At 38.8% G+C, this 14,287-nt stretch overlaps 1 protein-coding gene across 13 annotated transcripts in view; it reads left to right on the plus strand.

The window, feature by feature from the left end:
• Positions 1–14,287, plus strand: part of mgaa (MAX dimerization protein MGA a) — a 104,357-nt gene that overhangs the window by 61,546 nt on the left and 28,524 nt on the right. For 10 of the 13 annotated variants that reach the window (XM_063052759.1, XM_063052752.1, XM_063052808.1 and 7 more), the window contains 5 exons: positions 464–542; positions 1,342–1,979; positions 2,678–2,933; positions 5,276–5,758; positions 8,516–8,812. In XM_063052759.1, coding sequence (XP_062908829.1) covers positions 464–542; positions 1,342–1,979; positions 2,678–2,933; positions 5,276–5,758; positions 8,516–8,812 — 1,753 coding nt within the window. The remainder of the gene's footprint in view (positions 1–463; positions 543–1,341; positions 1,980–2,677; positions 2,934–5,275; positions 5,759–8,515; positions 8,813–14,287) is intronic. The other 3 variants (XM_063052817.1, XM_063052811.1, XM_063052826.1) reach the window with 3 other exon arrangements.

A 14,287-nucleotide genomic window follows, 5' to 3' on the forward strand; every position in this document is an offset into this window, starting at 1 on the left:
TTTTTACAAATGTCTTTGAAAAATTGGGCTGATAATCTGTTTTAGATGTTAGTTGACTATGTTACAAGGGAGAATTTGGGCACTTCTAAAGAGATAATTAAAAAGATTTAATATGCAAAAGATAGTGGCCTCATTCAATGATGTACTAGAATTTTTGCTGAGGCCCCTGTAATAGAGTTTGAAGGTATTAACTTTCTGAGAATGTGTCTATTGACCTGTGGCTGATGGTTTGTCTGAAGCATTTGTAAATGCAAATACAAATATTATATTGTAAAATGATGTGCAGTTCTTAAGTAATGCTATGGGAAGTTAAATGGTTTCAGCATAACTAGACTAGGTTGGGTTAATAGCAAGGTAGAATCTTGTTTAAATTTGTAGTTTTATCTTTTTGTTTACAGATTAGAAATCCTTGTCACTAGATAAACTCCTGAAGAATAATTATGAGTGCTTTTTCTGTTTATAGGGAAACAGTAAAGTAAATAACAATTGGGGAGTTGAGGCATGCAAGTTAAAGTGCTGCAGTGACTGTAAATCCAGCAAAGGTAAGAATTTTCATTTAAATAACTTGCCTGCCATTTTGTTACACATCTTGTATGTCAGCAGTTTGTACCATATCATTTGGCATTACAGGCTTATCAATTTAGTAAGCATGCTTAGACATTTGCTTCCAGTTTACTCTCATCAGTTGAGTAGACTTTCCACAAAGTTACTTGCATCTTGGCATCCTAATTGAATCTCTCAGCACTTCGATCTGCAGACGATCAATGCAAGCAATGACATCCTTAGACTGGTCTTGACTGTTGAATAGTGAGAGGTACATTGTGCTTTTTGGCCTGTACTTGTATGCTGCCCTGCTGTGTTATGAATGAAGCTCTGATATGCAATGTACCTTGTACCTTTTCCTTTAAGTGATTTGGAAGATGGACATTAGGGATAATGTGTTGTAAAGCACTGCAACAGGCCAAGTCTTTCCTTGAATCTAACACAGCATTAAACCTTTTATGAGTCATTTAACTGATGAGGTAGAATCCACAAGTATTTGAGTGTCAAAGTTATCTCACAGCACAGAAACTATGGCTGTAAATAGAAGTTTCTCATTGTCAAACCTTTGATTCTTTGAAATGTGATATTTCAAGTTGATGAGGGTTTCAACAAAAAATTCCCTTCTTTAGATACTGCTTAACCAGTAGATGTGTTGCTTCAGATTTCAGCATCTGTCTTGCATCTTCATTACTTAGCCTTTTGTATAAAGATGGTAACTATTTTGCAAGGTGTTTTATATACAGACCCCAAGCCTTGTAAACAATTCTTCACAAATAAATTCACTTTTGTCTTGTCTAGAATTAGATCCTGAGAAAATGGATGATTTGGAGGACAGTTCAACATCACCAAATGGTGTTCAGATGTGCAAATGGAAGACAAAGGAGAAGACAGATTCACCTTTACCCTGTAACAGTCCTCAAGGAGAAAGTTCCAGCTTTCATCCAAAAGAGCCACCATCATCAGCGCAGATAAAAAATACATCCAAACTCATTGAGATTATTTCAGATTGTAACTGGGAATCCGAACGCACAAATATTCTTGAAGTTCTTGCTCGATATACTGCTAATAAGGGAATTTCGGAGAAAATACGAATTGGCAATTTCCTTGTTGAAATTGCATCAAATCGTGGAAAAGGTCTAGATGGTCCACCTGGAAGTACACACATTTCTAGTTCCATAGTAAAGATTACTCAGCCTGCTGATAAAGAGGAGGATGCCAAAACCTCGGGTTGCAATATATCTGTTCAAACTGCTTCCAAATCTTCTGGACTGAAGCAGTCTGACCCACGACCAATTGCACCAAAAGAAAAGTTACGAATACCTGCCAACAGTATTTTGGGGAGCAAGGAGATAACCATAATTCAATTAGGCTCGACAGTGGCTAGGCTGCAGAAGGCTGCTTCTGATTCAACTGCTCGGAAAAATGGTTTGATGCAGGTATGTCCTTGGTTGAGCAGTTTAGTTTTCTTTCATGGGATATAGCATTGTTGTGAAGACCAACATTTTATTTTCATCTTAATGCTCTTGAAGTTGGTAATGAATGTTGTATTGAACTGATTTGTATTCAAGTAAAGTAAAAAAATAAGTAAAATAGAACTTCAAAGTTCAAAATAAATCTATTATCAGAGTACACATGTCACTACATTCAACCCTAAGATACTTTTTCTGCTTGCTTACTTAGCCAGTCTCTAGAACAGTAACTGTAAACGTCAGAAACTGTTATCTGTAAACAAACTGTGCAAATGCAGATATAAGAAAATAGCAATAAATATGGAGCATGAAATAATGTAACAAAGTCCTTAAATGAGTATAGCTATCCCCTTTTGTTCAAGAGCCTGATGATTGAGAGGTAGTAACTGTCCTTGAACCTGGTGGTGTAAGTTCTGAGGTACCTGTACTTTCTACCTGATGGCAGCAGTGAGAAAAGCCTAGGTGGTGAGGATATTTAATGATGGATGCTGATTTTCTACGATAACGTTTCATGTAGATGTGCTGACTAGTTGGAGGGTTTTTACCCTCGGCATATTTAACTTGTTAAATCTTCTTGTGTATAAAAGGGGTTCTGTCGACATTAATTTATATGTGACGGTTTTCTGATTGTTTTTCTTGTGTGTTCTATTATATCTTTTGATTAGTTTACCAGAAATACCAGTGGTGATACAAAGCTGACACTAGGACAGGTTGGAGCTCTTCATCCAGTGAATTGGGTGATTTCTAACCTCAAAAAGAATGTAAAGTCAGCTGATCCAGTCAGATGGTTCACTTCTAGTATGGCTGCCTCATCAATCTCTGCTGATTTACCCTCAAAACACGTGACTACTTGTTCTACAGACCCTGCCAGTGAAGTTTCAAGAGATGCCAGTAATGCTGTGCCTTTTGACCAGGCCAAAGGTAAGGTTAGCTTGGCAAAATTTTTTGTACTAATAAAATATTTTTGAGCAAGAAATCTTAGCAGTAATAATCTTCAGTTCTTGCTTCAGATGTTAACATGTGGTAGATGGCTCAGAGTACTGAAAACAACTCAATGCCAACCAAGCTGTTAAGATTTAGTGGTAGTGGAATGATCTATGATTTCATTTGTTAGCCAACACTTTAATTTAACCCACAGTTGGGAAGAAAATTCTTGGGATGAAGTATGGCTAGGACTTATTAAAAGCTGGAGTTGTTTGTTTGGAACTTGTTGGATTTGTGGCATCTGAATTTTTTATACCAAGAAGTGATTTCCTTTCTGATTCATTGAAGAGTTAAACAGTGTAGATCATAATGCTTCTAGTTGTGATCTTGGTTGGTATAGTACAGCTCCGCCTTGTCCACGGAGAGAGAAAAGGTAGTGTTCTCTTAAATGCATTGCACTAGATATGTAACAGGAGAATGTGTTTTATTGGAGTATTTCCTGGAAAGCCAGTTAGCAAGATGCAATTTGTTGGCTTTGTTTCTGCCCAGAAGCCAGTTAACTTCACAGGATGCTGTGGGATGGCCAGCTATAGCATGCCAAACATGAAAACTGGCAACCTGCAGGGAAAAATTCGGCCTTTCAGGACAATAGGTTTGAAACAGGTGGTAGTCAAGAGGAAGCTATGGGGGCACTTAAGGGTTTGCAGGATGGGCTTAAGCTGGGCTTGTAGCCGGCAACAGTCAGTTGAAATGATTGATGAAAAGAATATGAATGTTTTGTTGAGGGGCTGTGGGGGGCATTTCTTGTGCTTTACAAGGAGTATTTCAAAGAAGGTATTCTCCTGCCTGGTCTCCATTTCACTGTCTGTTAATGAATGTTTGAATCTCTGAATAATGGTGCCACTCATCTTCATCATCAGGTGCCATGCCCAGTTTGAGCTTTGACTGCCATGGCCCACACACATTCCTGTTTCGGGTCAAGTAGATCAGTTCATTGGTATTCACTTCCAGTTCTCTGGCTGCTGTCTCCATCACTATTTGTCTTTGCCTTCCTTTTTTTTTCTTCCCTTCAATCTTTCCCATAATTACCGTGCATTCTATCTCCTCTTTCCTAATCACATGTCCAATGAAGTTAGGTTGCCTTTTCATGATCTCATACATTATTTCTCTTTTTGTGTTTGCTCTGTTCATGACATCCTCATTAGATACTTGTCCCTGATATTCTTTGCATCCTCCTCAAAAACCATATCTTTGCTGCTTCAGTTTGTTTCCTCATGTTACTAGATATTGTCCAACATTCTGATCCATATAACAAAACTGGATAAACGTAACTTTTCAGTACTCTGAGGTGGGTTGTCGTGCCTAGTTTAGTGTTGGTCAGTATACTCTTCATTCTCGTAAAGGTGTCGTTTGCCATCCCTATTATTCTTTTGATGTCCATGTCGCACCTGCCATCTGATGTCACCCAGCTTCCTAAGTAGCAAAAGTTCTATACTTGTTTTATGTCTTCCCCGTGTATTTTCAGCCTGCAGATAGGATTCTCTTTCTTTTTGGATATCACCATACATTCTGTCTTTTTACAATTGATAGATCGACCCATTTTTGCACTTTCTTCAACAACTATATCAATAAAGTTTTGTAGTTCTTCCTCCGTACTTGCAAATAACAGTGTCATCCGCATATCTGAAATTATTGATGTTTTCACCGCCAACTTTGATTCCCAAGATGTCTCTTATTTTTTTGTAATATTGTTTCACTGTACACATTAAACAAATCAGGGGAGAAAACACACCCTTGTCTAACATCTCTCTTGGTTTTTGTAAACTGACTCACTTCTCCATCTATTCTTACAGCGGCAGTTTGTTCCCAGTACAGATTTCTGATTAGGCGGAGGTCTTTCGAATCTAGATCAAGAATTTTCTGTAATATTTCAAATAACTTACTGTGCTTCACCTTATCAAATGCTTTTGTGTAGTCAATAAAACAAACAAACAAATCTTTTTGCACTTGAATAGCTCGTTCTGATAGTATCCTTAACATCAATATCGTGTTTCTTGTACCTTTGTCTTTCACAAAACCACATTGTTCTTTACCTATTTCAACTTGTATCTTACTTTTAGCTCTTGTCATCAAAATTCTTATTACTCATCATACATACCTCAATAAGATTTAGCAATGTTATCAGAAAAGGGGATAATTGGAAAGAGTCACAGAAAGATCATACTAATTAATAGACATTGTATTTCCTTCTATTTATTTACCTTGGCTTTTTAAATGAATAATTGATCACATCCTGGTTATACTTAGAATTCTTCTGTGTCTATCTTTTCTGCTTACAGGGAACTGTACTGCTCCTGACAACTACACTCATCTTGTAATAAATAAAGTTGGAGATGTAGGGAAAACGAAATCATGTTTCAGTTCATTGGAACCAGTGTCCAGTAACCAGCAGCTTGGTACTCTATTATGCAGAGTCAACATGAATGCGGCAGCAGGTATTCCTCCATTAATAACTTGTACATCAGAAAAGAGCACTTCAGTTTGTACAGTAAGCACAAATGCTGGATCCCATTTATTTAAGAGCTTTGAGACTACAGTTGCAGACGAGTCACAATTCTGTGGAATCCCAGAAGCAATAAGAATTGGAGAAGAGAGTATTGTAACTGCTAGCACAGTTGAAACTCCAGCAAAAAGTTCTACTCTTGCTGTTATATCTGCAAGTGTTTTAGGAGTGAGAACAACACAAACATTAACAAAATTGATTCTCCCCAGTACTTCTACCTCAACAACAACGATTCTGTCAATGGCAAACAACTCTCCAGGTAAGCTCTGATTTGAGCAACATGGATATAAGGTTATGAAATTTGAATCAGAGTTTGTTTAAAAATAGGGCTGTATACTGCTGGGTGCATCTAATCAATACAGTGCTGAAAAGGAATGCACCACCTTCCACGGTGATAATTTTTAACTTGTGATGAAAATGCATTAAAAAAATACTCACATCTTCATTTTTATGGAAGACCTTAAGATTCCCTGAAAGTGGCATCGTAGGTAGACAAGCTGGTGAAGGAGGCCTTTGGAATACTGACCTTAAGTCAAGGTATTGAGAATAGAAGTTGGGATATTATACTGTAGTTGTAAAAGACAATAATCAGCCCTGTCATGGAATATTGCACTCTGTTTTGGCCACCTTGCTATAGAAAAGATGCCTTTAAGCTGTAAATAGTGCAGAGGAGATTTATGGGGATGCTGCTGGGACTTCAGGGACTGAGTTATGGAGAGAGGTTGAGCAGTTGAGACCTTTTTCATTGCAGCATAGGAAAATGAGGGATGATCTTAGAAGTGTATAGAATTATGAGAGGCAAAACGGCTGAAGGCACTCGGGTCTTTTTCCTCTGCGTTGAGGAACCAAGAACAAATGCTATAAGTTTATGGTGAGAGGTTGAGATTTAATGGGAACGTGAGAGGCAACCTTTTCACCCAGAAAGTTGTCAGTATATAGAATGAGCTGCCAGCAGAAGTGGTTGTGGCAGATACATCAACAACAATTTAAAGAAACTACCAGGTCAAGAACATGTGGAAGGTTTGGAGGGATATGGGACAAATGTGGGCAACTGTGACTAGCTTAGGTAAGATTCTTGGTCAGCATGGACCATTTGGGCCAATGGGCCTGTTGCTGCACTAAATCATGGTTTTATTTATAGTCATACCCCAACTACCTCATTTATCACTCTCTATCATATATCACATTTTAAGTTACATAATGCTGCTTTTAACGCTCTAGTTTTTTTTACAATGCTTCTGTGATGTGAGACTGGAGAAGATAATTTTTGCAAGATGGACAACTTTCTGTCATTTTCTATTCACTATGCATAGTCTTCACTCACTCATTTAAGAAAAATTTTAAACACCTAGAAGTTTAACGTTCATTTCAGTCAACAGATTGAGCAGCCTCTGAAATTATATCTTGTTTATTTATCCTTTCTATATATGAACACTATCCTTTTAAAACTGATAGACATGGACTATCATCAGCTTCTTGTATCAAAGTGAACTTTATCTCTGTCCTTATTCTAAATTGTTTACTATTCAACTAAAACAGTAGAAGTCTCAGGATGGATTCCCAAAGCACTGTTGTTGTTTAATTTTATAGTATTGTTGCACCTTTATTTGGTGCTTCCTCTCAATAACTTCTGTCCATTTCATACTTTTCTTCCTATCCTTCCTATTCTTTATAAATGGAGAACTGTCAAAATATGCTTGTGGGTCATTAATGGAGTTGGTGCCACCAATTGCCAGTTCACTAGTTTAAAAAGCCTGAACTGTGAGCATTTATAATCTTTAATACTGTTAGAGATTTAATTCCTGGCATGTTAGATTTGTCACAAGGAGAGAGGTTAAGCTGTTTAAGCCTATATTGTCTGAGTATAGAACAAGAAGAAACATCTTTCCGAAAGGTACATATTCTTTCAAGTTGTAGAAGAGCTGCTGCCTTGCAGAGACAGAGACCAGGGTTCAATCCTGACCTTGTGTGCCTTCTACTTTGGGTTTGCCTGTTCATCCTTTGACTGCATGGGTTTCCTCTAGATGCTTCAGTTTTCTTTGATATCCGAAAGACAAACAGGTTGATAGTTTAATTGAACAGTGTAAATTACCTCTAGTGTGTTTGGGGGTGGAGTAGATGAGAATGTGGGAAGACTACAAACTGGGATCATTATAGGATCAGTATAAAATATTGGTTGACAGTCAGCACAGACTCACTGAGCCAAATGACCTGTTTCCATTCTGTATTTATGTTAGCGAATGAAGGGGCTTTATTCTCCTTGTGACAGAGAAAAGACAATTTCTCTAGAATTCTCTATGAATATGGGCTCTGGAGGTTCAGTCACTGAGCATTTTCAGTAAAGTGATAGATATTCAGAGAAGTGATTTGAGGAAAATGGAATTAGCACAAGAAAGTGACACTGAGACAAAAGTTATTAGTTTATTGAAAGTGAATGCCAAGTATCCTATTCATACTTCTGTTTCTCATGTTTTTGTTAGGAAGAAGACTGTGGATGCTGACAGTTAGGTATAATCCTGGAGCATTAGTCAGATTATTTATTCATTATTCATTGCTCTTCCATTCATATCCACCATGCTCCCAAACTCCAAATAATGAAATTTAGCCGGGAGCATCATTGGTTTTTTGACCTCCTCAATATTCCAATGATCTGCAATGAATGTATTTCTCAGGTTGGCACAGGGTGGTGATTTAGATATCTTGCTCCATGTTTGCCAGCAGTCTTCACTGACAGTTGGCTCTCCTTATGGTGAAGGATTTGGCAACTACTTCTTGCTTTCCAGTTCTTCAGGCATTTCTTTCTGCTCTAAGACTGCCAGGGTAATGATTCCTCAGGAGTCATTGACTCCCTGGTACCTTACCCCCAATCCGATTTCCATTTCGCATGCAATCGAGAAGTTTTGTTGTGGAGTTTAATATTCTTCTTTAGGATTAAAAGATATTATTTTAACCAAGCAGACTAGCAATTAGTGAGTCACAGTACTTGATGCATTTATATTGCATTTTCTTATGACAGGGTTATCTAAACATCCTGAAACATCCAACTCTACCCCTGATTTGCCTAAAGCTACAAAAACTGAAGGATCGCAGCTCATTTCGTTACCAGTGCAGTCTGGCCTTCCTGTCCGGCCTGTCCAGAACCTGCAGCTCACACCTGGGCAGAAGGTGATACTGCAGCCCCTCAGATATCCAGTTGGGAAACTCTTCCAACACCCAAATGGCCAGATTATCCAACTTGTACCTTTGGCAAATTCTGGTACAGTAAGTCAACCAAATCTCCACCAAATGATCACACTTGCTGTACGGAATCCAGGTGAGTTCTGCCTTTGAATCTCACAAAAGATTTTCAGAAAATTATTGGCTTTGTTCATCTTTTTCCCCCATTATTCATGTATTTTGGGGTTTTTTTGAGTGAGCAAAATCTTGAAGTAATAGGAGAAGAATGCAAACTCCCATCACTTCATAAACCTGGTAATTAAATATGTACTCAGATTAAACTGTAAATTTGAGGAGAATTTTGTTATCAAATTTGACTGTATTTTAAACATTTAACTTGCTTATTGATACTTGCTTTAATATTCTGATCAATGTTGCTAATTTTGATCACACCTTTCCGTTAAGAGAAATGACTTAGTTTGATAGATTCTTGAAGAAGCCATGTGCTGATCATTCAGATAAAAGTATCACTATGCTGAGGATGTGTGTGGCCTAGGAGTTTCATGATCCCCTCAAAAGATTTTTTTTTCTCTGCTTCTCACTGTGATCGTAGATAATCTTCATGCTAACTTTCACTTTCCGACCTATGGTTTTATTCAACACTCAGTCCTTAGTGAGAGTTCTAAACATTTACAGTCCTCTGTATTAAGGAGCTTCCCCTTTCCTCACTGTCTAATGCCCCACCTAAGATCGTTCTCCCTGTTTCTTGATTCTCCAGCTGACGAAGATTTTCAAATGCATGATGAAATTCTTATCAGAGATGAGGTTTGAAGGTAGTTTTTTTTTATTCCCTTTAACTAAGCAAGGGGATTTGACCTGGATACTGTATGCATCATGGTACTAGTTGCATATTGCAGTTACTGAAATTAGGCACCTCAGCAGAGAATTGAGTTCAAGCTTAGTAACTTAGTCCCTAGGTTATCATACTCCCTCATTAGTACCAATGTTTGTTTCTACTTTGGTCATGGCAATTGAATCCTTTACCTTGTGCTCAAATGATATTTTCCAGTTTGGAACCATGCATGAAAAAGCAGTTTAACCTGGATGCAGAAAGCAGCAGGTATTTTTATGCCAGACAGACATGTATTAGGTCCTTCCTGTATTCCCTCATTGAATGCAGTGGACATTGCTTGTCCACTGAGATGCATTTTAAGCAATCCAATCCATTACTTGTGCTTCATTCCATCATAGTTTCCTTTGTCTTGATTTGGGACCCTAGTTTCGGATTGAATTTGCCTCATTTCTTATTAAAAATTGCTATCTCTTATTGTCATTCTTCCTTAATGGCTCCCTTAGTACAAGGTTCTGCAACAAGGAAAGGTTCATTAATAGTCTGCATTGGATAGTCTGTTCCCAGATTGGCTGCTCAACATACAGGTCCAAAATAACATCATGTGCACACCTCAAGAATTGAGTTTTATTGCGGATACTCTTCCCCTGCTACTGCCTGGAGGCCGGTAGACAACTATGTTCCAGACTGATTGCACATCTTCATTTTCTGAACTAAAATCCTTTCCCCTATTATACTGGCTTGATAATTCACTACAAAGCCATTCCATCTCTTTTTCATTTTACCTGTCCTTCCTAATTATCAAATACCCTGAGTACTTAACTCTCATCTTTGGTTACTCTGCAGCCAGGTCTTTATAATGGCAATAACATTGTGTACATTTATATTTAATTGTGTTGTTAATTTGTCCACTTTGTTACAAATACTTTGCATACTTAAATGCAGCACTCTTATTCTCCTAGCATTCTAATTTTGGGCTTGGAACTTAGTTGCATTGTCATGCGTTCTTATTGAGCCCTATTTGTTAATGCTGTCCTTTTCCTTCCTTACACAATCTGTTTACTCTTATTTCATATTTTTTTTGGATCTGCTTCCTTTTGATAATCTCTGGCATTCTAGATTTCCCTCCACTGGGAAGCCCTTGCCCCTGTGTCCAACATCCTTACATAAAGTCCAATCTGACTCCCTTGATTTAGTTACTTGATTTGCCAGAACTCTGCTCCCAGCATATTTCAGGCATAGTCTGCCACAGCAGAATACTCTCTCCTTTCTTAATGCTGGTGCCAGCATTTCTCAAATGGAAACTTGCCTCTACTACGCCAATCCCTGATCTACATTCATTTCCCTGATCCTATAATTAACCCTAACCTTGGTCAATTTACATATCTCTCAGATAATAATCCAGAAGTTAGAGCCTCTGTTTTTCCTTTTATTTTAGCCCCTAATTGTTTGAACTCTTATCAGTAGTTGATTTTTTTAATCCTACCTATGTAATTGGTAACATCATTGATCATGACAGTTGGATTCTCCCTCTCTTTTCCTTGGCCCTCGTAAGCAACTAAGTCTTAGCACCTGGTAGACAACTAAACCTTTGGATCCCTCCCTCCTCCATTGGCCCTGCTAGACAACTAAACCTACTAACCCCTAATTAAACAGCCATCCACTGCATCTGCATTGCTTTTAACTCCTAACATGAATGGCTTCCACTGTCACAATGCTGATGTCAGTTTGCTTGTCCCTCTTGCAGTATCCACACACACTGTATAAGGTTCAGACTTGTGCAAATGCAGGTACTAAGGTCTTGGAATGTTAACTCTTAGATCCCCATGACTTCCTTACTTGCCCAAGACTATGTATTGATTCCAAAGCCTTTAATCTAAGGGGTGTGATGCTCCTTGAAGCAAGTGGGGCATGCAAATTTTTCTCCCTTCCTCATTCTTTGGCTTTGTGCAACTTGGATGCCAGTTCCTCAACACAGTGCCAAATTTCCTGAGCCACATACACAAATTGTCAATGTAGCCACCTTGGACAAAAGTGTTCACAAAGTCCCACATGTTGCAGCAGCAACACATGGCTTGTTCTCCCATGTTGCATTAATTTAATGATTAGTTTAGTGATTTTCTGTAGATGTGTGATGGAGAGTATGTTGACTGGCTGCATCACAGCCTGCTATGGAAACACCAATGCTCCTGAAAGGAAAGTCCTACAAAAAGTAGTGGATACGGCCCAATCCATCATGGGTAAAGTCCTCCCACCACTGAGCACATCTACATGGAGCGTTATCACTGAAAAGCAGCAGCCATCATCAGAGACCCCTACCACCCAGGTCATGCTCTCTTGCTGCTGCCATCAGGAAGAAGATGCAGGCGCCTCAGGACTCAGACCACCAGGTTCAGGAACAATTATTACCCCTCAACCATCAGGATCTTGAACCTGAGGGAATAACTTCACTTGCCCTATCACTGAAATGTTCCCACAGCCTATGGACTCACTTCAAAGGTCTCTTCATCTCATGTTCTCAATATTTATTCTTACTGTTTCTTTTTGTATTTGCACAATTTGTTGTCTTTTGCATACTGGTTGAATGCCCCAGTTGGTGCAGTACTTCATTGATTCTATCATAGTTGTTGTTCTTTTATGGATTTATTGAGCATACCCACAAGAAAATGAATCTCAGGGTTGTATATGGTGACGTATATGTACTTCGATAATAAATTTACTTTGAACTTTGAACTTTGGAGTTTGATCTTAATTTAATTAGTTTTGTTATTTTAATTATATATGCCATAGTTTATTCAATTGAATTTATTTTTTAAACATTTAAGTACTCTTCATTAACTAAAATTTAGCTCACATTTGAGACCAATCGTTTGTCTTCCTTGTCTGTGACATCACACATCAGATTCCTTGCTTTCCAAGACTGCCCTCCCAGCCTTCTGCATTTCATTCACAAATGTGTGCCTCTGCCTACAAACTCTCATTCTCCATTCACCAGGTCTGTATCTCCCCACACCAGATTCCTGTTCTCCACTCATTGGAACTGTCACTTTAATTCACCATACTCTCGACTTCATTCATGGGGCACGTGTGTTTATCCTTTTCCATTCCGGCTCTCGACTTGCATGGGTGTGCCTCTCCACACTCCCTCATGCCACCTCCTCACCACCCATCAGTATGTCTCTCCTCTTTCTTCTGGGACCTCAATCCAGTCTCACGAGCTCTCTGTCCCTCCTCGCTTCCAGACTTCCATTTTGAACTTGCTGATCCCATAGAAGTAACAAGCAAGCACCATGTGATTCCCATACCTGCTTGATACAGGGGCTGCTCAGAGCCACAGCAGAAAATGCTGCTGCCTCATTGGTTTGGTGACTTGGGTTCAGTTCTGACCTCTGCTGCTATTTGTATGGTGTCACATTTTCTCCATGTGGACATACTGGATCACCTTGGTTGCTTCGGTTTCTTCCCACATCCCAAAGATGTGGTCAAAATTGTTTACTGTCATTTCCAGTACACAAGTGTTAAGGAAAATGAAATAATTGTTACTCTGGATCTGATAAAGTACAAAAAAAAAGATAAAGAATGCAATAATTTAAAAACACACTAAATATAAATACTATGAATCTGTGTATATAAGTTTTCTCATATACGTCCATAAAGTGATGCTAGCCACAGGAGCGTCTGTACAGAAGGAGAGTCTGACAGAAAATGATAGAGGTGATATGGGATGTGGTGGGTGGCTTAGTGGGTGAAGGAGTTGATTGGCCTTACTGCTTAGGGAAAGTAACTGTTTTGAGTCTGGTGGTCCTGGTGTGGATGCTATGTAGCCTCCTACTTTATAGAGTGGGGCAAGCAGTCCATGAGCAGAGTGGGTTGGATCTTTCCTGATATTTCTGGCGTTTTTCCGGCATCTTTCTGTATTTATGTCCTTGATGGTAAGTAGACTGGTGCTGGTGATGTGTTGGGCAGATTTGACTAAATGTTCCCACAACCTATGGACTCACTTCCAAGGACTCTTCATCTCATTTTCCTCCTCCTTGTCTGCCACAATGCAGCTTCCGTACCATACAATGATAATGCATGTTAGGATACTCTCTACTTCACAGCTGTGGAAAGTTGTGGGTAATGATGTTCATTATCTAGCTCTCTTCAGCCTCCTCAGAAAAAGAGGCATTGGTGAGGTTTCTTGATTGTGTAGTAAGTGTTCTGGGACCATGAGAGGTTCTACAAGATGTGCACACCCAGGAGTTTGAAGCTGCTACAGTTTCCATTGTTTTGTTGCTGATGTAAAGAAGGGTATGAGTGGTGTGAGTTCTCATGAAGTTGATATCCATATCCTTTGACTTGTTGACAATGAGGAAGAGGCAATTTGCCTGGCACCAGGTCTCGAGCTCTTCCACCTCTCTAGGCCATAGACTTTCGGTAGACTCATTGCTAGGTTAACACAAAACAAAGTGCTGGAAATACTCAGCATATCAGGCAGCATCTATGGAAAGAAACATCTAAAATTTCAGATCTTAGACCTTTTGTCAGAATTTTTTTAAAGAAGGAAGCTGAAACTTAATTATTTTTCTCTTTGGCTAGATGCTATCTGACATGGGTGTTTCCAGCATTTTCAGATCCCGTCTTAAATCAATTATAGTTTTCATCTGATTTTTCACTAACTGGTTGCTGGGTTATTTGTCTACTATAACTGCCCTTGGGTTAGGTGTGAGATTGGAGAAACTGGATGGAACTGATGGCCTTGTGAAAGGATATAGATTACAGGAAAATAGACGGGAATAA

The sequence above is a fragment of the Mobula hypostoma genome, chromosome 1 (assembly GCF_963921235.1).
Source record: "Mobula hypostoma chromosome 1, sMobHyp1.1, whole genome shotgun sequence".
In the NCBI taxonomy this organism is placed as follows: domain Eukaryota; kingdom Metazoa; phylum Chordata; class Chondrichthyes; order Myliobatiformes; family Myliobatidae; genus Mobula; species Mobula hypostoma.